The 23,338-nt window shown below is 43.7% G+C and overlaps 1 protein-coding gene across 1 annotated transcript in view; it reads left to right on the forward strand.

Moving 5' to 3' along the window:
• The window catches only part of TBC1D22A (TBC1 domain family member 22A), a 504,456-nt gene that overhangs the window by 24,278 nt on the left and 456,840 nt on the right, over window positions 1-23,338 (forward strand). Inside the window, exon 2 of the mRNA XM_063446790.1 lies at window positions 20,294-20,350. Within this exon, the coding sequence (XP_063302860.1) occupies window positions 20,294-20,350 (57 nt within the window). The remainder of the gene's footprint in view (window positions 1-20,293; window positions 20,351-23,338) is intronic.

Here is a 23,338-nt window from a genome sequence, read left to right on the forward strand (position 1 = left end):
TAGCAGACATTATTAAAGGACCACTATAGTGTCAGGAAAACAAACTTGTTTTCCTGGCACTATGGTGTTAATAGGTCACCTTTATGGCCCCCCTCCCGCCGGGCTCTAGGTGGAGTAAGGGGTTAAACGCTTACCTTTCTCCAGCACCGGGGACTCTCCTCCCTCTTCCGCTGACTGCACATGCGCGGTAAGAGCCGCGGATGCATTCAGTCAATCCATAGGAAAGCATTCTCAATGCTTTCCAATGGACGCTGGCGTCTTCTCACTGTGAAAATCACTGAAACTGCTCTGTTTGCATCTGAAGGGTTAAAACCTGAGGGACCTGGCACCCAGACCACTTCATTGAGCTGAAGTGGTCTGGGTGCCTATAGTGGTCCTTTAATAAAAACAAACAAACAACAAAACTTTTAATGCTACAGGTTTTAAAAATAGATTTAGATTATTCCCTAAACTAATCATTAGATCAATCATCCCTCACAATGTCCTAAATAAGGATAGATTTATCGTTAATCCAGTGGTGACCGCTTTGCTTCCATGAAATCATCATTAGTGAAATCTGTAATCTTTGAAACTGTATTGTGTGCCTTGTAATGTGTAAACACAGGATAAAGGGTTTATTCACTTGTTACAAATAAATATTTTAAAGGATCACTATAGTGTCAGGAAAACAAAGCGGTTTTCCTGACACTATAGTGCCCTGAGGGTTCCCCCACCCTCAGGGTCCCCATCCAGTGGTGCTGAAGGGGCTAAAACCCCATCAGCAGCTTACCTTATTCCAGCGCCAGGCTCCCTCAGCGCTGGTGACGTCAGCCCCCCGTCCGACGTCAGCAGAGCCGAATGCGCATGCGCGGCAAGTGCGGCGAGCGCATTCAAAGTGTCCATAGGAAAGCACTTCTCAATGCTTTCCTATGGAGGCGAAATTCGCCTCCAGCGTCGCAGATGCGCCTCTAGTGGCTGTCCGGAAGACAGCCACTAGAGGCTGGATTAACCCCAAATGTAAACATACCAGTTTCTCTGAAACTGCTCCTGTTTGCATCTGAAGAGTTAGAAACCTGAGGGACCTGGCACCCAGACCACTTCATTGAGCTGAAGTGGTCTGAGTGACTATAGTGTCCCTATAGTCACCAGGGACACTATAGTCACCAGGGACACTATAGTCACCAGGAACACTACAGCTTAGTGTAGGAGTTCTAGAGTCTATAGCTTAACGTAGTTGTTTTGGTGGCTATAGCCTGTCCCTGAAGGCATTTTAATGTACATACTGCCTTTTCAGAGAAAAGGCAATGTTTACATTGCTGCCTAGTAACACCTCTAGGTGCAGTCACTCAGACAACCACTAGAAGTGCTTCAGAGTCTCCACACTCTGCATGGAGATGCATTGATTCCATGCATGTCTATAAGGAGATGCTGATTGGGGCAGTGCCGCCCACATGTCCAATAGCCTCCCAATGCTTTCTTATGGAAAATAATTGGAATTGGATTTTGTGAGATCATCAAAATGTATAATCTCAGCCATGAAGGTGTGGCCACTGCAATGTTCCTATATTTAAGAGTAGGCGTTGGGGGTATTTAGGGTTGGGTATCCTTAACCCCTTAAGGACCAAACTTCTGGAATAAAAGGGAATCATGACGTGTCACACACGTCATGTGTCCTTAAGGGGTTAAAGTGGTGGTTGGAAAGCATTAGAGTGACTTGGCATTAGGGGGCTTAGAGTTTTAGGTGCAATTCACCGATGTTGCATGAAATGGAATAAAAGACAATGCAGCTGTAATGTACCTGCCTTTGAAGAGCTGAATTATCAAGGTTTTATGAAGATCCAGCTGATTTAAACTGAAAATCGAACTGCAGCCAAATGGAAGCTCGATATGGTTGAAATAGCCAAATGTACCTTTAGTGAATGGTCAGATGGTTAAAAACATGCACATTCAGAAAACTGAATAGATTCCGGCTGCTGTTTGCTTGTCGTTTGGTGATTAGTAAATGGAATCCTTAGACATACAATGTACTCTTAATAAATAATAATAATAATGTGAGTTTGTTGTCATGGTGCCTGGTGTCTGTGTGTGCATCGTTTCACTTTCAAACTCTGCACTTACAGAGGTCAAACCCTAAACTGCCAGAGATGTAATCCACCTCCGGCAGCATCATTGGGGTGTCATCAGCCAGCCCAGTATGTGCAATGTTTCATGCACAGTGTGCCATTAATTGGCTGAAAGAGAGCGGACGCTCTCAGTCAATGAATAGCGACTGGAACAGCTTCTGGCTTATGCAGCACGTCATCTGAACAGCAAGGAGCCTTGGAGCCTCATTAGCAGGGGAACTGGTTTGGGTACTCCTAGTGGTTATGGTGCTTGGAGTAACCCTTTTATTTTCATTTTATAGCTGCTGTGTTCTCAGAGTATTTTGCAGACAGCAGTCAGTCTGTTTGAATAACTGAAAGCAGCCTGGTATGCACTGCTTAGAGGAGAAGCACTGACCTGCCCTCCCTGCAGGTCAAAGGACTTTGTTTTCCTTGATATGCCCAGTGGAAGTGATGGCTTCCATCTAGACTGGACATTGACCTGTAAATTAAAAATCCCTCCCCTTTGCTGTCAGTATTCTGTTTTTCTCTCCCTGGTCTATGGAGGCATGAACGAACTGTTTCTGTTTTCATGGTTTGCTCACGTTTTATAGTGTGTGTGTGTGTGTGTATATATCGGCAGGTTATCGTCATTCTGGATTATACAGCACTGGAGGAAGGGGTCATTCTGGAGTTAAACTATTTAAAATTGGTTTAACCTCTGAAGGCAGGGTGGTGTCCAGGCACTCCTGCCATCATAACGTCATAGAGATGAAATTGTTATGGGGTGGGAGTGTTCCTTTAAGTGACTTGACAAAGTCTTGGTTTCTTGATTGAAACATTGTCTCTGTGTTACTGCCTCAATAAAAAGAGGAGAGATTAACTACTAAGGAGTGGTGTCACATTCATTGCTTCACCTGTAATTGGTACATTGAGTACAAATGTATTTAAAGTCAAGTGTGTGTTTGGGTTCATTATAATTTTTATGGGTAATATTGACATGTTTACAGAGACGACTAAATTTCAGCATTTTTGACCTGATATCAGTGTTCAACACAAGGATTGACAAATTTACTTTGAATCTATGTGCCAGCATTTAATAAAGTTAAAAGACCACTGTTTCCCCCACCCCCACATGCCCCCACCCTCATGGCCCCCCTCCTGCCGTGAGGAAGGGGGTTAAACACTCACCTTTCTCCTGCGCCGGGCTCCCTTGGCGCTGGGGACTCTCCTCCTCCTTCGGTCGTCATTGGCTGAATGCGCATGTGCGGCATTCAGCCAGTCCATAGGAAAGCATTCTCAATGCTTTCCTATGGACGCTGGCGTCTTCTCACTGTGATTTTAATTGAGACAGCCACTAGAGGCTGGATTAACCCATGTGTAAACATAGCAGTTTCTCTGAAACTGTTATTTTTACAGCAGGCAGGACCTGGCACCAAGACCACTTCATTAAGCTCAAGTGGTCTGGGTGCCTATAGTGGTCCTTTAAGAGCCAGTTTTGAATTTTTCCATTTTTAAACTGACAAAGCTTTGTTTTCAACGACCAAAATAAGATCTTAAAATGACAAATAAAGAAGACATACACTTACTGATAGACACACACACATTTACAAATTATTTGCTTTAATTTATGTCCACCCAGCCTCCCTACCTTTGTATGTTTTTCCTGGGGTCTAGTGGAGCTGCTCTGATCTTACTTTGCTCCCTCATGCCCGTTTAGTGATTCCGCAGCCAGATAGAGGTCGTATCGCAGCATCACAACAGGACGCGCGAGGGAGCAGGGCGAGAAGAGCAGGAATATTACAGCTGCCTCGTCACTTCTATCTCCATTGCTCACAGACTCCCGCCTTGGGTGGACCTTGAGGTGGCCAGTGCTGAATGGGCTGACAAACTCCTAGGCTCCAGGACAAAATTTGTAGTCACCACAGGAACCTGGTAAATTGTCGAGCCCTGATTTAACACCTATTTTAACAATATCCCAAAAGGTTATAAAAATGTGGTAAAATGACCACTCGGACCACGTTCTTACACACTACAGCTTAAAAGGGATACTATAGTCCAGTGTTAATTTTGGCAGCAAATTTCAATCTAGTTTTAGTTGTATTTTAGCCATCTGACTTGTTTTAGTCAACTAAATCTCAAATGTTAGTCTACTTAAATTTGACTAAAATTGTTAGTCGACAAAATTAAAACTGCTATAGTGCTAGAAATACAACATTGTATTTTAGCCCTCCCCCTTCCCCTCCACTGTAAGGGTTAAAAAAAAACAAAGAAAAAAAAACACTTTCTATATTCACCCAACTTCTGCACCGATGTCCCTTGGCGCTGGGTTGCTGCTCTGCCAACTCCGCATAGGAAACAATTGCTGCAATGTTTTCCCATAAGGATTTTACTGATGTTGGACGTCCAGCGTCAGGTGACCAAAAGTCACCTAGCAAGCAGGAGATGGCTGTCTGTTTCTCATAAACATAAGTAATTAACATTGCAAGGTTAAGGGGGACAGGGACATTGTATCCAGACAACTTCAATGAGAATATGTGGTCTGGGTGCCTATACTGTCCCTTTAGAACTGTCCCTACTGTATAAAATGAGGCAAGGTAGTGTTTACATTACTGCTTCATGCTACCCCCTGTCACTGCCTGTCGGACAGGTACAACAGGGGCTTTCTAGTGCAGTCCTGCAATCTTTGCAGGACCGGTGTCTGCTGTCTCCATTCTCTGCATAAAGGCGCCCAATGCTACCCAAAGCATTTTATTGGCTGAGATCATCATAGTAAACTCAGGCAGGGTAGGAGTAGCAACTGTGGGAAATGCGGCGTGCCAGGAGAATAAAGGTAAGTAAAACGCTTTATTTATTACACCCCCTCACTTTTGCTGTAGCTTGTGTGGTTTCACAAAGCCTCTAGAGTTCAATTTTAACCCCTTTTTTTTTTTTTCCAATGTTTGTGTTTATTGAAAATTTTCCGAAATAAGAAATAACAAGGGGTACAGAAAGAAAGATGGGGAGGGTATACGGTACAGTTCAGTATGGTGGCATTACATGTACAGTCATATCAATGGGTTTATACAATCAAATAAACATGTATACGTTTAGATTTATGCAATATACAGAATCATTTTATACATACAGTGGTATGGTGAGTGTCTGAAATGCCAACCTTGGTGAATCTAGCGCTGGCTAAGGTGTTGGCGATTTCTCTAGTCTTTATTCAAGCTTATTGCGATATTTCAGATAGAAACATATGTACCTCTACACCAGGGGACGGGGAGACAAGGAGGTGGGATGATAAATACGGGAGGAAGGGGGGGAAGGTATACAAAGAATTGGTCCCTGAGTGCTAATATCCCAGTTGTGTTCTGGCATAAATGACGGTGTTGTTTGAGAGTGGTTATCGAGGTAATGTGTGGTCTAGTAAATTGGTGTAACGCAGTTATCTTATAATCGTATGGACGTGGCTGTTATAACGGTGAGACTTTGAGCTTTTTCACTTGTTTACGATGCACCTGCCAATTTGTCCACCTTTTGGTATATAACTCTGTTTGGCCATTCAACCTGTATGCCATCCCTTCATAGTCAGCAATAGCGTCTATTCTGTTCCATATTTCCAGGAGGGAAGGAACCTGTGTACTCTTCCAGTGGCTGGCTATGCTTGTCTTAGTTGCTGTTAACAGATGTATGATCACCCATCTATTGTTATCTACAAGTAATTCAGGAGAGAGGTGGAGCAGGTAACATTCCGGTGTAAACGGCATTTTGCGTGCTGTTAACAGTTCAACAGCTTGGGCTATCGCTAGCCATATTCCCTTTAATAAGGGGCAATCCCAGAATATGTGTCTCATGTTTCCCTTATGAAGCTGACATCTCCAACACATGTCAGGCACAGAAGGGTAAATGTTTGCTAACCTGGTAGGCACGAAGTACCACCTCATCAGTATCTTGTAGTAAGCTTCCCAAAGAGTTAGACTACGGGACACCCTTTTTGTTGTCTGGATCGCCTGTAACCATAGTGGGGTAGGTATATTGATATTGAGTTCTGCTTCCCACTGTTCCATGTATTTGTGTTTATGTAGGGGGTCTGCATCGTTTAGTGTCGAGTAGCATAGAGATAGTGGCTTTAGGTGTGGCTTTTTCCCTATACAGTATAGACCAAAAGCCGTCAATTGTGACTCGTCACTATGTTGCGTGTGAAGGGATTGGAGAAGGTGTTTGGTCCTAAGGTATGTGAAAACGTCCTTATGGGGGAGCTCGAATTCTTCCTGAAGGACTGGAAATGGCTTGATGCCTTCTCTCGAAAATAGTTGGGATATTGACTTTATACCTTTTTGCTACCAATGATTTACATTGATATCGTCTGTCAATTCCGAAATCGTGTGGATTGGGGCAAAGTGCAGAATGTTGTCCACGCCTGTGAGCTTGTGGGCCCATTTTCTCCAACTGTCTATTAGAAACTTCGTACTGGCCAGGGGCTTACGCTCGTGTGGATCCCATGCATGGAACGATCTTAACATGGAATGCACCGTGTATGGTCTAATGCATACATTCTCTAGGGGGGACCAGATACGGGGGGTGGTGCTTGACAACACGTCTAACCCTTGGGCTAGCACTGCCGCCCTATAGTAGGCTTTCACATTTGGAGATCCTAGACCGCCCTTGTTCGGGGACAGCCACGTGAGTCGCCTGGCTATTCTCGGGGGTTTCTTTTTCCAAATGTATGCATTAAACATGTTTTGGAATCTTTGGAGTATTTTGTCACTTAGAGGTATGGGTATGGTGCGAAATAAGTAAAGGACATGTGGCAGTGCCATCATTTTAATCGTGTTGATTCTCCCTAGCCATGAGATTTCAAGGTTTTGCCAAGTGTCTAATTGTGCTTGGAGTTTGTAGGTTAGGGGAATATGGTTTTCTTGGGACAGCTGATTATGTGATTTGGTGAGATTGATTCCCAGGTACTTTAAGGAGGTTTTCCTCCAATCAAAGGGGTGATGCATCTTGAGTGACTGTAGCTCTGTTGAGGTAATATTTATGGGAAGTGCTTGAGTTTTTTTAAGATTATTTTTATAATATGATGCTTGCCCGTATTGTAGGAGAAGTGCCATCAGGTGCGGGATTGAGGAGGTAGGTTTGGTGAGGTAAAGGAGGATGTCGTCCGCAAACAGTGCTATTTTGTGGGTGCCTGCGGGTGTGGATAGACCAGCTATGTCCTGATGTTTTTTGATGTGCATTATGAGTGGTTCCAGACAAAGTATAAACAGGAGCGGGGAAAGCGGGCAGCCTTGGCGTGTGCCATTGCTTATTTGGAATTTGTTTGAAATGAAACCGGAGTTAAAGATTCTTGCTGATGGGGATTGATACAGAGCCATAATGCCCCGCAGGGTTTGTGTTGAGAGACCCATTTTGGACAGTGTAGCCTCCATGTATGTCCAGTTCAGGCGGTCGAAGGCCTTCTCGGCATCGAGCGCCAGAACTACCCCTGCTTGTTGGCTTGTTTTCGCCCAATTTATTAAGTTTATAAAGTGTCTGGTGTTATCACCTGCCTGCCTCCCGGGGACGAATCCCGCTTGTTCTATCGACACTAAGTCTCTGAGATGTGTTTTTAGTCTCATCGCCCAGAGTTTTGCGTATAGCTTGATGTCTGCATTTAGTAACGATATAGGGCGTAGGTTTTCGCAGTATGTGGGCGGTTTGCCCGGTTTGGGAAGGGTGACAACGTTTGCTTCCAGCATTTCCGTAGGGAGGGTGCCTGATATTTTGATGGCATTAAATAGGGTGGTGAGGTGTGGTGTGAGAGTCGGTTCCATTTTGTGGTAATAGTAATTAGATAGTCCGTCCGGGCCTGGGGCTTTATGTTTGGGTAGGGAGAGGATGGTCCTACGAATTTCGTCATGTGTGAATGGGGCGTCTAGTGATGCAATGGCTTGAGGGGACAGTCGTGGAAGGGGTATTCCATCCAGGAAGTCAGCTACATTGGTAGGAGTCGGTTGTGGCGTCTGGCGGTCATTGTGTAGATTGTAAAGTTTGTCATAGTATTCCGCTAACTCATTGACTATGTCTAGTGGGTTGTAGAGTTTGCCCTTTGTGGGAGATATAATGTACGGGATTTTGGATTGTATTTGTTTTGCTTTCAGTTTGTTGGCTAGCAGTTTACCCGCTTTGTTTCCCTGCGTGTAATATCTGAGTTTGAGTGATCTCATCCACCTTTCGGTAGTGAGAAGTTCGAGGGCGTTCAGTTCCCTCTGTATCTCGGTGATGCGTGCAGCTAAGGCTTTGCGGGGATTTGTTTTGTTTTGTGCTTCCAAGTTTGTCAGTTCTTGGAGTAGGGCTCTATGGGAGTCATTAGTGTTTTTTTTGCGTTTTGAGCCTTCTCTAATGAATATACCTCTCATGACTGCCTTGTGCGCGACCCATACTGTTTGAATTGGGACGGAGTCAGTCACGTTATGTGTGAAGTAGTCAGAAGCTTCTTTAGTTACGTTAATGAGTACTTGTGGGTCGTCTAGGAGGCTCTCATTGAGACGCCACGTCCCTCTGCCTCTGGCTTGGTACAGGGAGCGGAATGTGACTGTCAGTGGGGCGTGATCTGACCAGGTCCTCTGGCCAATTTGCACATCCTCGATGTTCATCAGTGTGGCCTTATCTACCAGACATAAGTCAATTCTGGAGTATGTACCATGCACCTGCGAGAAATAAGTATAGTCTCTCTCTCGCGGGTATGTGGATCTCCAAGCATCATAAAGGTTGTTATTATTGATTGTTTTACTTAATTCGCTGCAGGTGGAGACTGTGTGCGAGGTTGGGGATTTGTCCTGTTCCCTTTTTATGTCCAGGGTCGGGTCTAAAAGGACCCGACCCTTTTAGACCCGGTGCTATTGAAGTCACCGCAAACAATTATGTGGCCTGTCCTGAATTTGTCTATTAATTTTAAGGATTTGCGAATGAACACGACCTGGGCCTCGTTCGTGGCGTAGAGCGATGCTATTGTGATTAACATGCCATTAAGGTTACCTGTGAGAACTAGCAGTCTACCGTTTGCATCTATGTGTCTATTTGTTTCCTGAAATACCCAATCCTTGTGGAACAGGATGGCTACTCCCTTAGATTTGTGGGGTGAGTATGCATGAAAAACCTGGGGGTATTGAGAGGAACGTATTTGTGGGGGGTTACGGCAGCATAAGTGTGTTTCCTGGAGACAAATGATAGCGGCTTTGGATTTGTGCATAGTTTGGACAACCAGGCGTCTTTTGTGTGGGCTGTTAAGGCCTTTTACATTAAGGGAATATATTTTGAATGTGGCTAACGCCATAATATTACTTGGGGGGATTGTTGCTCACTCAGTTCGTACCTTGTAGAAGCGCAAGGCCAGAATGGGGTGTTGCAGTCTGGTTCTGCACAGGGAATGTGTATGGGTATGTTTGTGTCATGGTTTGGCACATAGTGCCGTCTCGGTGCTTGGAATGCTGGTTGGCGCTGTACAAGTTTTCTCGAGTGCCGGGTATGTGATAGGCCTTGGGGACCTCGGGACAAGTGAGCCTCATGTGTATGCAGACTGAGGGCGTGTATACCTTCAAAAAACAACATATAACATATAAAACATATCAGTGCAAACTGCAGAAATAAGGTTGAACTTGGGGGTAAGGGGGTATAATCATCCTGCTTGATGCGCAGGGACAGTGTCTGCCACGTGTAGGAGACTGTCATCTCTCTAGATTGGGCAGTGGGGTGTGGGAGTCCCTGCCGATATTTAGCCTCTAATATCTGAGTAGCCTAGCAAGCTCTCAAGAGGACAGAGCATTGGTGTACTGGACGTGGTGACCAAAGGGTTTCCCAGTGCCATTGGGGACACCAGAGCACTCAGGCGCTCACTCGCATGGCATGTAATCAGTTATTGTAAAGCATTTAGCAATTGACAATGTTAACTGCGTGCGGCAAAGGATATCTCACTGCTCAGAGTGAGAATGCAACTACTTTGGTTACTCTTACATAAAATCACTGGGTGTTCTTATAGATAACGGGCAGAGGACAGTTGATAACTGAATCAGGGGATTAAATGGCGTTATTACCTCGCCTCAATATTACCCGGTTGGCAATCAAAAAACATTTCTCATTACATTACAGCCCTATTAATACTTAAGTGCTTGGAGTCACTCTGGTACTGCAAAATAGTGTTCGTTTATCAGATCTCATGCTGCGCCGGCGGTCTGGAAGGCGAGCCCGCCATAGTCCAGTCTGCTCTCAGTTTCTTAGGAAGCGAATTTTGCGGGGAGTTATGTCCCATGTTGTGATGCAGGCCCCATTCCTTGAGTTTCGCCATTCCCACTTCTGGTTCTAGGATTGCTACCGATTGTCCTTTGTGCCAGATCAAAAGTTTAGTCGGGTAACCCCATCTGTAAGAAATTTGGTGGTTGCGCAGGGTCTTGGTCACATTAATAAACTCCCTCCTTCTCGCCATGGTCGCTGCAGACAAGTCGGCAAACACGCTGATATTTTGGTATGGGTCAGGCAATTGATCCAGTTTTCTTGTCGCGGATATTAATGCTTCCTTAGACTTGTAGTAGTGGAAGCGCACGATCACATCGCGTGGCGTGTCGGCGGAGAGTCTGGCTGGTCTGGGTAGCCTGTGTACCCTGTCCATCGTCCAAGAGGCAGCCTCGAGATGAGGAACAAGAATGGCGCACATGGTTTGCAGGTACTGCGGGAGGGCCTCCGCGGATATCGAGTCCAGGATACCTCGAAAGCGCAGATTGTTCCTGCGGGATCGATCTTCCATATCCGCCACTTTTAGTTTTAGTGCGGCCTGTTCTTCTTCTAATTTCTGCAGTTGGTCTACCATATCATTGTGGACCAAGCAGATGTCGTCCGTCCTGGATTCCAGTCGATTGGTGCGCTCACCCAGATCGTGTATGTCCTTCCTTAGTTCTTTAGAGATTTGTTTAAAATCTGATCTCAGGGATTCCTTTAGGACTTGCAGCATAGCATGCAGGCTTTGGTTGGTAACCAAATCATCTCCTTGTGGTATCTGCGAGCTGTCTTCGTCTGTGAGGCTGCTCGGGTCTGGGGATTGCGTGGCTGTATCGTCGCCATCTTGTTTTTGCCGCGGGCGGTCTTTTTTACCGGAGCGGATCGAATCCGTCAATTTAAGCTGTTTGGAGGGTGCCATGAGGGCGAAGGCAGTGGATGCCCCTTGTGGGGGTAAGATTTGTGCTTGTCAGGCTCTTAAATTGTCGCTGTCGGCTCGGCGGTACACGGAGCTCGCACGGCTTGCGACTACTCCATGCGGTTGTTGGCCACGCCCCCCCTCCCAATTTTAACCCCTTAAGGACACATGACATGTGTGACATGTCATTATTCCCTTTTATTCCAGAAGTTTGGTCCTTAAGGGGTTAAAAAGCTGAAAAGTGTAAAATGTCTGCATCACAAAAGGACCAGTGTGGCAGATTGGGAATCTAAATGAACCTTTTCTTATATGTTTACAGAGACATTTTGCAAGTCTCGCCATTCTTCGTCTTTACTATTGACGCATGGATGGAGGTTTTAAATTTGGCTTTTTTAATAAAATGCTTTTCCCTCTGCATGCTAATAATGTGGTAAAGGCAAGTCACAAAGACACTTCGTCAAATCCCCTCCCCCAACAAAACTTAATTGCTAAACTGCTTTTAAATACAAATACATAGCACTATTACGATATTACAAGGAGTTTATATCCCTTTCTTTTTATAATCTCTTGGAGTTTGCAGTTTTATTATTCATGGGCAGAAAACTGTGTCATGAATAATATAATTCAAATCGGAAATCCTTCTGCGTGACCCATGTTTTTCACTTGCTTAGGAGAAAGCTTAAAGTAGGAGGGTGACGGGGAGTCCTTAATTTCAGACACTCACAGTAGGGGGTCACAGAATAAAATAAATTCCAGTTTAAAACTCATTGTGGTATTAAAGGGAGACTGTCGCTTCTCAGGAAATTACACTATTAAATCAAACATTGAAAATTATCCATAACTCGTGTATGTTAACCTTTTCATTTGCTGCAATATTTTCTTTAAAATGTGTTATAAAGATTGAGCAATTGACCTCACACCCCATTTACGTGAGGTAGGGCAGGGCTTGACAAATCTGCTTTGAATCTACGAGCCAGCTAAACAAGTTTAGTAGCCCTATTTTGTTTTTAACTACAAATGTTTTTACATAGCTTTTAAGTTTTTTTTTTTTTTTTTTTTTTTTAATTCTTTATTTTTATTGTGCAAGTGTGTACAAACAAGCTTCATATGCCACAACAGCATTATCAAGCATAGTGTGATAAACATAGAATATCAGTAACATGGCATTAGTTGGGATTGCACATTTTTTTTGGTATGAGAACAAACGAATAACCATAGTAGTTATAATTGAACGAGGATTAGACGATGGAGAAAAATAACATATTATGAAAAGCAAGCGTTGTCTTAACGATTATAAATGAACAGGTTTAGAGAGCCCCACGCCTATAGCGCATTCCAGGCAATCAAAATTTGCAACTGCAGCGTATGAGCAGGCTAACTCGTAACCTGTTGGCAGGCCCTTCCATTAGGATGAAACTGCTCCATTATAAAAAATGGGTTAATGAGACTAGCGTTATGGCTTACATATTGCATTGTAAGAGACATAGTGATGGGCCAGGTCATATGTACATGTCTAGTGGTCTATAGGAGAAAGAGATACAGTCGGGGTACTGTTATACTCTTGTGAGCCTGCCAGGCTTTTATGTCACAGCGTCCGGAGGGAGCATATTGAGCACGTTGGGCTTGTGGACTTGTAACATATAGTGTGATACCGTATGTGTGGGTCTCAGGTTAGCTCTTAGTGACTGCTTAGGTGGTCGTGTGGTAACACGTCTGGTTGACATTCAAGCTAAGGTGCCAGGATGGGCCACAGGAAGGCGACAGCCCATGGATGTTTGTGCAAGTGAGTGTGTGATTAGCAAAATAGGGTTTGGTAATGGTGTCGTTTAGTGCTGGCATTACAGAAACATGGCTAACAGGTTGCTGAGCTTTGGGATCAGTATATTAAATATTAATTGGCAATGCACATAATGTTAAGCCGCATAGCTGAGGCAGTGATAGGGAAGATAAATAAAAAAAAAAAAAAAAAAAAAGGGAAAAGGAAAGGACTTCATGAAAACTTTGCATAGCTGTAGTAAAGAGTCCTCGGCAGACAGGGATTATACATGACATCTGACAATAGAGAACAGGTGTCCCAGTAAAACGCTGAGTTTCCAGATTATACAGGTACTCAGCCAATTCCAGCTTTCAAGGCCCGTAACCTGGTGGCAGGGATCTGCATGGTTGGTGGCGGTGAGATGCTCCTCCTGTCGGCAGCTCGGTCCAGTTTCTGCTCCACTTTGCCGCAGTCCTGTGGTCCCACCATGCTCCGGTGGCTTCCTTTTGGGGGACGGCAGGTAATTCCATTAGGCTTTTGTCTGTGTTGGCAGACCTCTCTCCTCCGCTTGTGTGGCCGGTGCGCCTTGGGTATTACCCGTCTCTTCTGCTGCTTATGGGGTATTTTATAGGCCTTCCGGCTGTTCAAGCTTGGTGAGCATCGGGGTGGGCGAGGTGAGTGAGGTGGCAGATTCGCCACTCGAGGTTTTTCTGCAGGCGGGCTTGGTCTACTCTCAAGCCTCCTAAAGAAGTCTGTAAATAGTCTGTCGATTCGGACCTCGAGTGGCTCCAGTAGGCCTCGTGCGGTAGAAGCCTGCATGGTGTCCGCCATCTTGTCTGCGGCCGCACCGTATGCTGTCCGTTCGAAGGTTACTCCTCCATCGTTTGGTAGAGAGCAGTGGGTGTCTGAGACCGGGATAACCCCCACCGGTCTATAGGGGGGGGAACGTGGGCCCGATTTTACTCTGTATGTCATCGAGGGCGACGGGGGAGCGGCCGCCTCCCCGCGCCAGCCCTGCTGGTAGGCCTCGGTCTGCGTTGCCAGGTTTTCCAGCGGTTGGTGCCATATGTTTGGTATCAACTCGTAGCCCCTGTCGTCAGCTCCTTGTTGGTGGCTCATTTGGTTCTTTTGTAGTTAGTTTGAGGTTATTAAGCATTCAAGTTTGCTGCAAAAAGCAGGAGCAGAACTAACCCGCGTCCGCTCAGTTCTGCGGTCAGGCCCCGCCCCCCAGCTTTTAAGTTTTTACCTACTTTGTCTCATGGTATCTGAAAAAGTGACAGATCAACTTAAATTGTCAGACTTCCCAAACATATATGTCAAATATAGAGGGTAAGTACACATGAAATTAAAGTTCTGGGAACTAATGAGTCCCCATTTCAATCTGTCCTGGTTTAATACATTAGCCAGTTACCGTGGAAGGAGTCTCAAGTGAGCGTGTGTGAGAGGCACAATCTCTTGGATACATCAATAGATGTGGGTTTAACTATTACACCCAAATGTGTCTCTAGCAAGTGTTTGTTGCAACATGTAAACCAATCCTGAATGGAACCAGTTCTTCCCCTGCGAATGTATGAAGTCATGTTCAAACAAGGCCCTTTTTGTAAATACAGTCTATAAATGAGAAAATATATAAAGGTTTGACTGTTTATTACGATCAGATGTTAATTTTCTTCCCTACTGACAATTCTATATTCAGTATTAGTGCAGCCAAACCTTTTATGTCTGGTTCTAGCTTGCACTCACAAGGTAAACGTCTGGTAATGCACTGCATGTTTTAAGCCCTCACAGCTGTAGTAGTACTTAAAGGAACACTATAGTCACCTAAATTACTTTAGCCAAATACAGCCGCTTTAGTGTATAGATCATTCCCCTGCAATTTCACTGCTCAATTCTCTGCCATTTAGGAGTTAAATCACTTTGTTTCTGTTTATGCAGCCCTAGCCACACCTCCCCTGGCTATGATTAACAGAGCCTGTATGAAAAAAACAAAACTGGTTTCACTTTCAAACAGATGTAATTTACCTTAAATAATTGTATCTCAATCTCTAAATTGAACTTTAATAACATACAGGAGGCTCTTGCAGGGTCTAGCAAGCTATTAACATCGCAAGGGATAAGAAAATATTAATTAAACAGAACTTGCAACAAAGAAAGCCTAAATAGGGCTCTCTTTACAGGAAATGTTTATGGAAGGCTGTGCAAGTCACATGCAGGGAGGTGTGACTAGGGTTCATAAACAAAGGGATTTAACTCCTAAATGGCAGATGATTGAGCAGTGAGGATGCAGGGACATGTTCTATACACCAAAACTGCTTCATTAAGCTAAAGTTGTTCAGGTGACTATAGTGTCCATTTAACCTAGCTCTGTAAGCCTCCCCACCGTTCCTAAATAAAATCTTTATGAAATACACACTTTGACCGTGTTATGGAATGTCACGGGCATTACAATGCGGTCAAAAGATATCATAATACAAAGTAGGGACTAGTGTGTCTTTAATATCTTTCCTAGGCTTGACAAAAGCTAGACCTACCTTTGTCAAATTTTGTAATTTACCCCAGCTGTCATTAGTTGGCTGTAGGGAAATAGAATTGTCTATGGAGGATTTGCATAGAATACAACACTGACATTAGCTCCCGGCAGAGAAGCTCCAGTAGCTAAAATGGATTGCAAGGATGACCATGTGTCAGCCGCAGGGGACAAGTTCAGGTAAGTACCTTCCCTTGCACCCCAACGTCCATCTTCCACTTAGCACAAATTACGTAAAGATCCCAGGCGGTGACAGAGGTGCTTTAACAAATCAGACTGCAAGGACCACAAAATAGCCAAAATGTACATCCCTATTTTTATTAATATACATTGAAATATTGTCATTTGTATAATCTACATATACACAATCTCTCCAACAAAATAAATGTTCCTTGGATTCTGCAGTATGTTTATATAGAGTTATTCAGTAAATTGGCTGTTGTCAAAGATCCAAATAGGGATTTAATTTTTCTGCCAGTACAGCAAGATAGAAAATATAGCCGAGTTGTAGATTTAATTTTCCATCTTGGGAATGCTTAAAATTTGAAATGCACTGGTAAATTCTTGACAGTGGATGATGGTGAAAGATTAAATAAATTATGAGTTAAAAAAGTGCCACTGGGGGGGCGGAGCCTGACCGCAAGACGGAGTGGATGTGGGTTCCATGAGCTCCTGTCCGGCGGGCAGGAAAAAGCCGAATACCGCCGGCCTCGAGGCCCGAAGAAGCACCAGGGTGCACTACCCACGTGAGGGGTGCACCACAGAAGCGAGGCATACCACCCTGACGCCCGGAGGGGCCAGGGGCACTGAAATCCGGGTGCGGCCTACCTGAGCTGATACCTGGGCATAGCGCCCGTTCGCCCCGACCTCAGAGCTCCCAAGCGACGCAGCAAGCACCCTACCCCCCCCCCCCTTTGGACCGGTGGGGGATATCCCGGTCCCCACTGGCTACTCTGAGCCCACTGAGGGCTTACTGACCATGCAGCAGGCAGGGGTATTACCCCAACGAGACGCAGCCAAGATGGCGGCCCAGCAAAGGCCCAATCCAAACGGAACAAGCTCCCGACCGCCAACGCAGGCACTGGAGGCATTTGACAGGCTGTGTACAAGCTTCTGGACGACGCTGTGCAAACGGGGAATGTCTTATAATCAAGCGGTGAGAGCAGTGGCTAAGCTGATCCGCCCTGCGGCCCGGCGCCGCCACTATGATCCCCGGCCTCAGCCCCCTAGAGCAGTTCACCAGCTACACAGAGCCAAGCGACAGACAAGGCAGGAAAAGGCGCCAAGAGGCTCGGGCATAATCGCCCGCCCCCTCGCTCCCAAACAAGCCCCACATACAAATACATCAGCGAATCCAGGCCTCAGAGACCAACACGGCACACGTCTGCCCCTTATGACCACAGTCTCTAACCGGGTCGGAATTCAAGAGACCCCACAGCCTACCGAAGAAGCCGTATCCCACTGCAAAGACACCCCTAAGAGAGCTTCCAACGCCAACCTCCGGGACATCCCCACGCTTATGCTACCGCTGAGGGGAATCGGCTGACCGAGTACCCATTCCCGCAACTGGGACGTACAGTAGATTAAAGGGGTGGCTGAGCGACTGCTGTACCTGCAAAGAGTCCCTTACCTTCACGCTGTTGCCATATATCACCTCCCACTCTATAATGAACTTACCTAAACAACTATCATCACTGCCATTAACAGGGATCGGCTGATCCTGATGCTGGACTTACCGCTAGATTCCAGGGCTACCTGCCAGGGACATAACGCTGAGAATCCATTGCCAACACTCACGGCTGGCTTACCACATTGCTCGACGCAACCGTGACGTTTATATGCCTGCCTGGTTGCAGATTGGGCATCGGCTGATGTTGGCTACCCAGAGGGCTATAACAAAGATACTTCTGCCGAGCATTCTTCGGAGACCTCCTGCACTCTTGCATGAACATTTTTTCTTTTTCTTTTTTTTTACTGACCTGATATCTCTTATTTCTCCTTGTTCTTATCAATACCTGTCTTACACTCATGCTGTTTAGAATGTCAAACACAGAACCAGTGGTAATTAACCTTATCAGAACAAGTATGGTGCATTAATTATTATCATAGGTTATGCAGATGTAAGTCATAGTTTAACCCACCTACTCTTAGTATAACAATGTGCAATCTCTCTCATGTACCATGGCAACGTAACTACGTGTATATCTAAAAAATGGTTGTCCATTATGTTGCGGCATACCAAACTTGTTTGAAATCTCTTGCACCCTAACTGAGCTACTACTCTCCTAACAGCGACTGTATGCATGCTTTAGTTTAACGCAGCGACTTCACTGTGATACAGGAAATATCTAGATAATAAAGCGACGATACTCAACATAAATACCATTGCTAGGCTATAGTTACCAAACCTGTACTTAGCTTGTATTATAAACCAAAAATGTGTGTTTAATCTGATTGCTATACAACAGTTAACCAATATGTGTTTTTTCAACTGTTTGCAAATGCTGTTGTGGCATTATTGACATGCGATTGTAACTCCAAGCACAACAAAAATAAAGAATTAAAAAAAAAAAAAAAAGTGCCACTGAATCCATAGAATTTTTCCTTGGAATCTGATTCACGGTATTTGCTATTACATGGAACCAGGAATTGTCTAAGATACCTGTGACTTTCCGTTTATAATAAATAACCCCCCAAATTTCCCCACCCGACAGCTGAAGATTGAATGTGGGGAACAGCAACAGGTAAATATAACCCACCACATCCCAGGCCACCCCACCCCAAGCATCGCTGTCACTATCGGGAGTGTTTGCAAGATATACAAAGACACCAAAAAGTGACAGAACACTCCCTGCACCATAACAACTTCATCGTAATTAAGTTGTTATGGTGCCAGGTCATCACTGGGACCAGTTAGCCTTCAGGGCCCAGAGCGTCAGCTGATGGTCTCATCCAATCAGTAACATCCCATTCACGTCATTCTCAAATTATTTTGTGAGTGCAGTGTTACTTATGGGTTGAGAGCGTCCGCTCTGATTGAAGCCTTGGACTCAAACGGTAGTGTTAGTTCATTAATGGTGTAACCTTTGAAGGTAAGAAGGCACAAGGGACCTTCTGGCACCATAAAAAGTCATGCTAATTAAGTTGTTATGGTGCCAGGAGTGTCCCTTGAAAAAAATAAAAACAAAAATATATGTATATTTAAAATTTTTACATTTTTTTTTATCTGTTATTATTTAGGCACACGTATAACACAAGCAATGTCTGTAAATATACCGGTATTTTTATTGAGCATGTTATAGTGCATTTGTGATATAACTTTTCTCTAAATGTGTCATTTCTGTTTTTTTATTCATTTCATGAAAGCAAGCAGATTGATTCTCTGCATTTAAATTGTGAGTTTCGAATTGGAATCTCTGGTTCTCTGTAGGGCTATAAGCAGACAGTCTGTGCGTGGGATGCATATTATCGGTGATCCAGCTTTGGTTTTTGGCTTTCAGGGCTGGGAGGCTACTCTAGGTGCTTGATAGAGGTCTAATCCTATATAACTGTATTGATTCTAAAGGTGTAAGTTCACTGAATTGGAACTTTATTTGGTCTGCTCTGGCAAATTATCCATCTCAGTCTCTTATCGGCTTAACTTTTATTTTAAATGAATAATTTAAATAATGTGTAACCGAATACCCATACAGAATTAATAGTTCACAAACTACAGTGAAAGACCATTTGTTGTGGACTGTTCTGCTAGATTTGGTATGAGACATTCGTTTTATGCTCTGGTTAAATCGTCACTACTTTATATTTTATTCTGCAGCCACTTAAATTACAAAGTCTAATGACGGGCTCACTTTGACAAATACCAGCTTATACAGCAATATATAATTTATTGTACGCATAAATCATATTATAAGGTGACTAAAGAACTGTGATTTGCCTCCCACCTTCTCACCAGCTTTTCAGTACTGGAATAATCACAGGTTCCTGGTTGTTCTACTAATATAGTATCAGCTCTCCAGTCCCACTTTGCCCCCACCAGTCTATGGCACAATTGACCCTCCTTAGGATTGCTCCAAAGCAGGGCAATCCACGGACAAGCTGACTTCATTGACACATGAACATCGTGTTCCCCCATGAATATCACAGCAACTACAGCTTGTGCTCTGTAGTTGATGCTAATGGAGAGGTGGATAAATGTCTGTAGGTCTGTTCCCTGCAGTCCCCTTTCAGTGGTTGTAATAGATACTTGTGCCATTGACACAAAGATCTTGGGAGATAATCTATTGGAAAGTAAGGGAAAAGGGTATATTTTGCTATAGATTATCTGTAGCTCAATATATAGATGGAATTTTCTTTGTACTTTCTTTGCTGCCAGAGATGTAGCTCAGCTCCGGCATTGTAATGTAGGTGCCATCCGTCTGCTTGGAATAAGAGTTCCAGGCTGGCTAATGTCAATTTTGTGCATTTTTTTTTTTCCTGCACAGTGCGCCATTCATTGACAGAGCGCGGTCAGCTTACACTCTCAGCGAATGAATGGCGGCCGTGTTGACGTCTGCAGCTCTGGTGGACACCCAAGTAAAAGGGTAAACCATTGCTAAACAATGTGCCCCATTACCGGGGAGCTGTGCCAGGGTACTCCTAACATCATGACCAGTACAGTAGGCTGTCGTCGTAACCCCTTAATGTGTACCATGACATGTATACTTTAAAAGCTGACATTTTTATATTGTTACTGAAAGCTTTGTGATTTTCATACAATAAGTCCTTTTATTCTAAAACACATTTTCTTTCCTCCCAATCAGTATTCAACATGTGTACGGCGCACAGCATCCTCCCTTTGATCCGCAGCTTCATGGAACGTAAGTAACGTTTCTCCTCTAATCCTTTCATCTTCAATTTTATGAAAAATAAAAACCCGTATACAGGCACTTTGTTTTTAATGTTTCATGGACAGTTGACCTGTTTGTGCTTCTACTTATTTTTATTTATACCTCAGAAGTTATGGGTTCATTTGGTGGAGTCCGATTGTTTGTACGCTAGAAGTTTATTCTGTGTGCATTGCAGAGAGCACTTTACTGAAATGATCCCTTCCAACATAGAAAAATCCCCCCTCCAAAAATAAAAACAACAATATTTGAGTGGACCATAGTTATTACTGTACGATATATGTATTAATATTGAATCAATTAATCTGACAATATATTTCTGAGCTATGTTTAGTTTTCTAAAGAAAATAGTGTAATAAAGAAGAATGTAATTAGGCTGATCTTCAATTTTTAACTTGCTTCATTGGCATGCATGATTGCGCCGATTGTACTTATTATACTAGGAAGTGATGCCAGTCGTTTGCGCTGTTTTTTGTTTTCTTACGTTTTCTAATGATTTCTCCAGGATAATAAAGCCTTGGAACATATTGTTTCCTGAATAGATGACCTACGTAAACATATGAGCATAGCTCCCAAAATGTTTAAAAGGACATTTTAGAGATGTGAGTAGGGAGAGTGGCCAGGGGCGACCGGAATTTTTTTAGGTGGCTTTCTAATAACCATTTATGCAACTCAAATGTAATTTAGAACAAAAATTTTAATTTAAAGACTGATTTCTTCACACCTTTATTTTAGCTCTAAGTGCCACTATTTTCGGAGGATTTCTCTCCAGTAGAAGGTGTCAGCATTACAATATTGACATTTAAAATACCGTGGTCTGTAGGTATCAATCATACAACATGCTAATACCTGGATTATGATAAAATGGCTTTATAAACCGTGTCACATTGCCCCTGGTATATGTGTATTTATCCTCGGGTGTTTACTTCTCCAATTTATGTAACCATTTTGGATTTGGTCCAGTTTACATAAATTTGAAAAATATTGCTCTGCCTCTGTGAACGTTGCAGTGCTGCATGTCGGTGCTGTCCAAAAAGCCTTTTTAAATAGATGGCACTATTTTTATGTTTGTATTTGTATTCTCCTTTCTTCGAGAATCCCTTGATTATATTAGTGCATTAACTTGCGCGGGCGCCGTTATATAATTTTGCAGATATTGCAAAGCACCAATTTTAAACAAGTGTATTTTCTTAAATGCAGATAATAAAAATTGCACAACCAAGGTGTATTTTACTTCTTACAAGTGAGCTTGCATTTTAAAACGACTTTATTTAATGTTTAAGGTTTAACCAGTACGGCATGAACCCTGTTTTTGTAATGTGATGTTTTTGTAAGATTTTTCGTAAATATTAAAATTCAGGCTTCCAGACAATGGATCTTGTTATTGCTGCTGCATCTTATTACCCAACATTTTCTTCTGAGTCCTCCACCGGTTACCAGGCATGGCTCAGACAGTCAGTGTGATATTTGATCACAAAGTTATGGGGAGAATGTGTGTGTGTGTGTGTGTGTGTACACACACATGCCCACTCCCACCACCACCTTTGTAACTATTTACCATAGAACCATTATGCAGTAGATAAAGTAGATATTTTCTTCAATTCTCTTTAATTAAAGAACATTGAGAGTTTATATGTAGACCAATCATGTCAAACTCAAAGGCTAACACGGCCAAATAAACAAGGTTTAAGTTTATGTGGGCTGCAGAAACAGCCCAGAGAACTTCACTTTTCATTGAAACGTAGGCTTCTTACGAAAAGTAAAGTATAAAAAAACGGATACTGGACGTCCTCACGCTCATAGGGCTTCAAAGTAAACAAAGCGCTAATTTATTTTAAGGAGATATGTATTTGCATATAACCAATGTTTCAGTCCAACTACCTTGACATATTAAGACGAGTTTGTTAATTGGACTGAGATGGTGAATGTATGCTGTTGCACAGCTGTAAAAAACAAATGACGTTATCTGGTTGATTTTGAAGTCCTATGAGTGTGTTCTTCACTTTGGCTGAGATCATCAAACTTGATGATCTCAGCCAATCCAAGGCTTTCCCACAAGAAAACATTGGGAGGCTATTGTGCATGTGTGGCAAAAAGCTGCGTAGCCAGTCAGCATCTCCATGGGGAGAGTTCAGCACCTCCATGCAGACCCAATCTAATACACTGCCCCTCCCTCATTCTAATACATTGCCCTCTCTTCCTCCACTCTAATACACTGCCCCTCCCCCAATGTAATACACTGCTCCTACCACTCTAATTTAATACACTGCCCCACTGCCTACAATTTAACACACTGCTTCTCAATCCCTCACTCTAATACACTGCCCCCTCCTCCTATTTAGCACACTGTCCCCTCCTTCCCCCAGTTTAATACACTGCCCCCCATCACCACTCTATTACACTGCCCCCTCACTCCCCAATTTTATACACCGTCTTCCCCCCAATTTAACACACTGCCTCCCCTCCCAACACTCTAATACACTTCCCCTTTCCCTCCCCCAAATTAACCCCTTAACGCCGTTACGGCGTTCTATGCCGTCGCGGCTTTAAAGGGCTTTAAAGCCGTTGCGGCGGCATAGAACGCCGTAACGGCTTGCAGCCCCTGGAGCTAGGAGGTACTCACCTCCGCCGCGATCCTCTTCTGGGGGGCTGTCTGAGAGCCCAGGCAGCCGCCCTCCGGCAAATGAGGCCCCCGGGGGCCATGTGATCGCTCTCAAATTGCGATCACATGGCCCCCTATAGCTGGCTATGGATCTGCCAGCAGGGGGACTGTCTAAAATATTAGACAGTCCCCCTGCTGGTAGGAGGTGTAAAAAAAAAAATTAAAATGTTATAAAATAAATTAAATGCCTTTTTATATATATATAATATGTATATATATTATATATATAATATATATACATATTATATATATGTAACGTCATACGTAATGTATTTTAATATTAATATTAGTATTAAAAT

Source organism: Pelobates fuscus, chromosome 3 (assembly GCF_036172605.1).
Source record: "Pelobates fuscus isolate aPelFus1 chromosome 3, aPelFus1.pri, whole genome shotgun sequence".
NCBI classification, from domain to species: domain Eukaryota; kingdom Metazoa; phylum Chordata; class Amphibia; order Anura; family Pelobatidae; genus Pelobates; species Pelobates fuscus.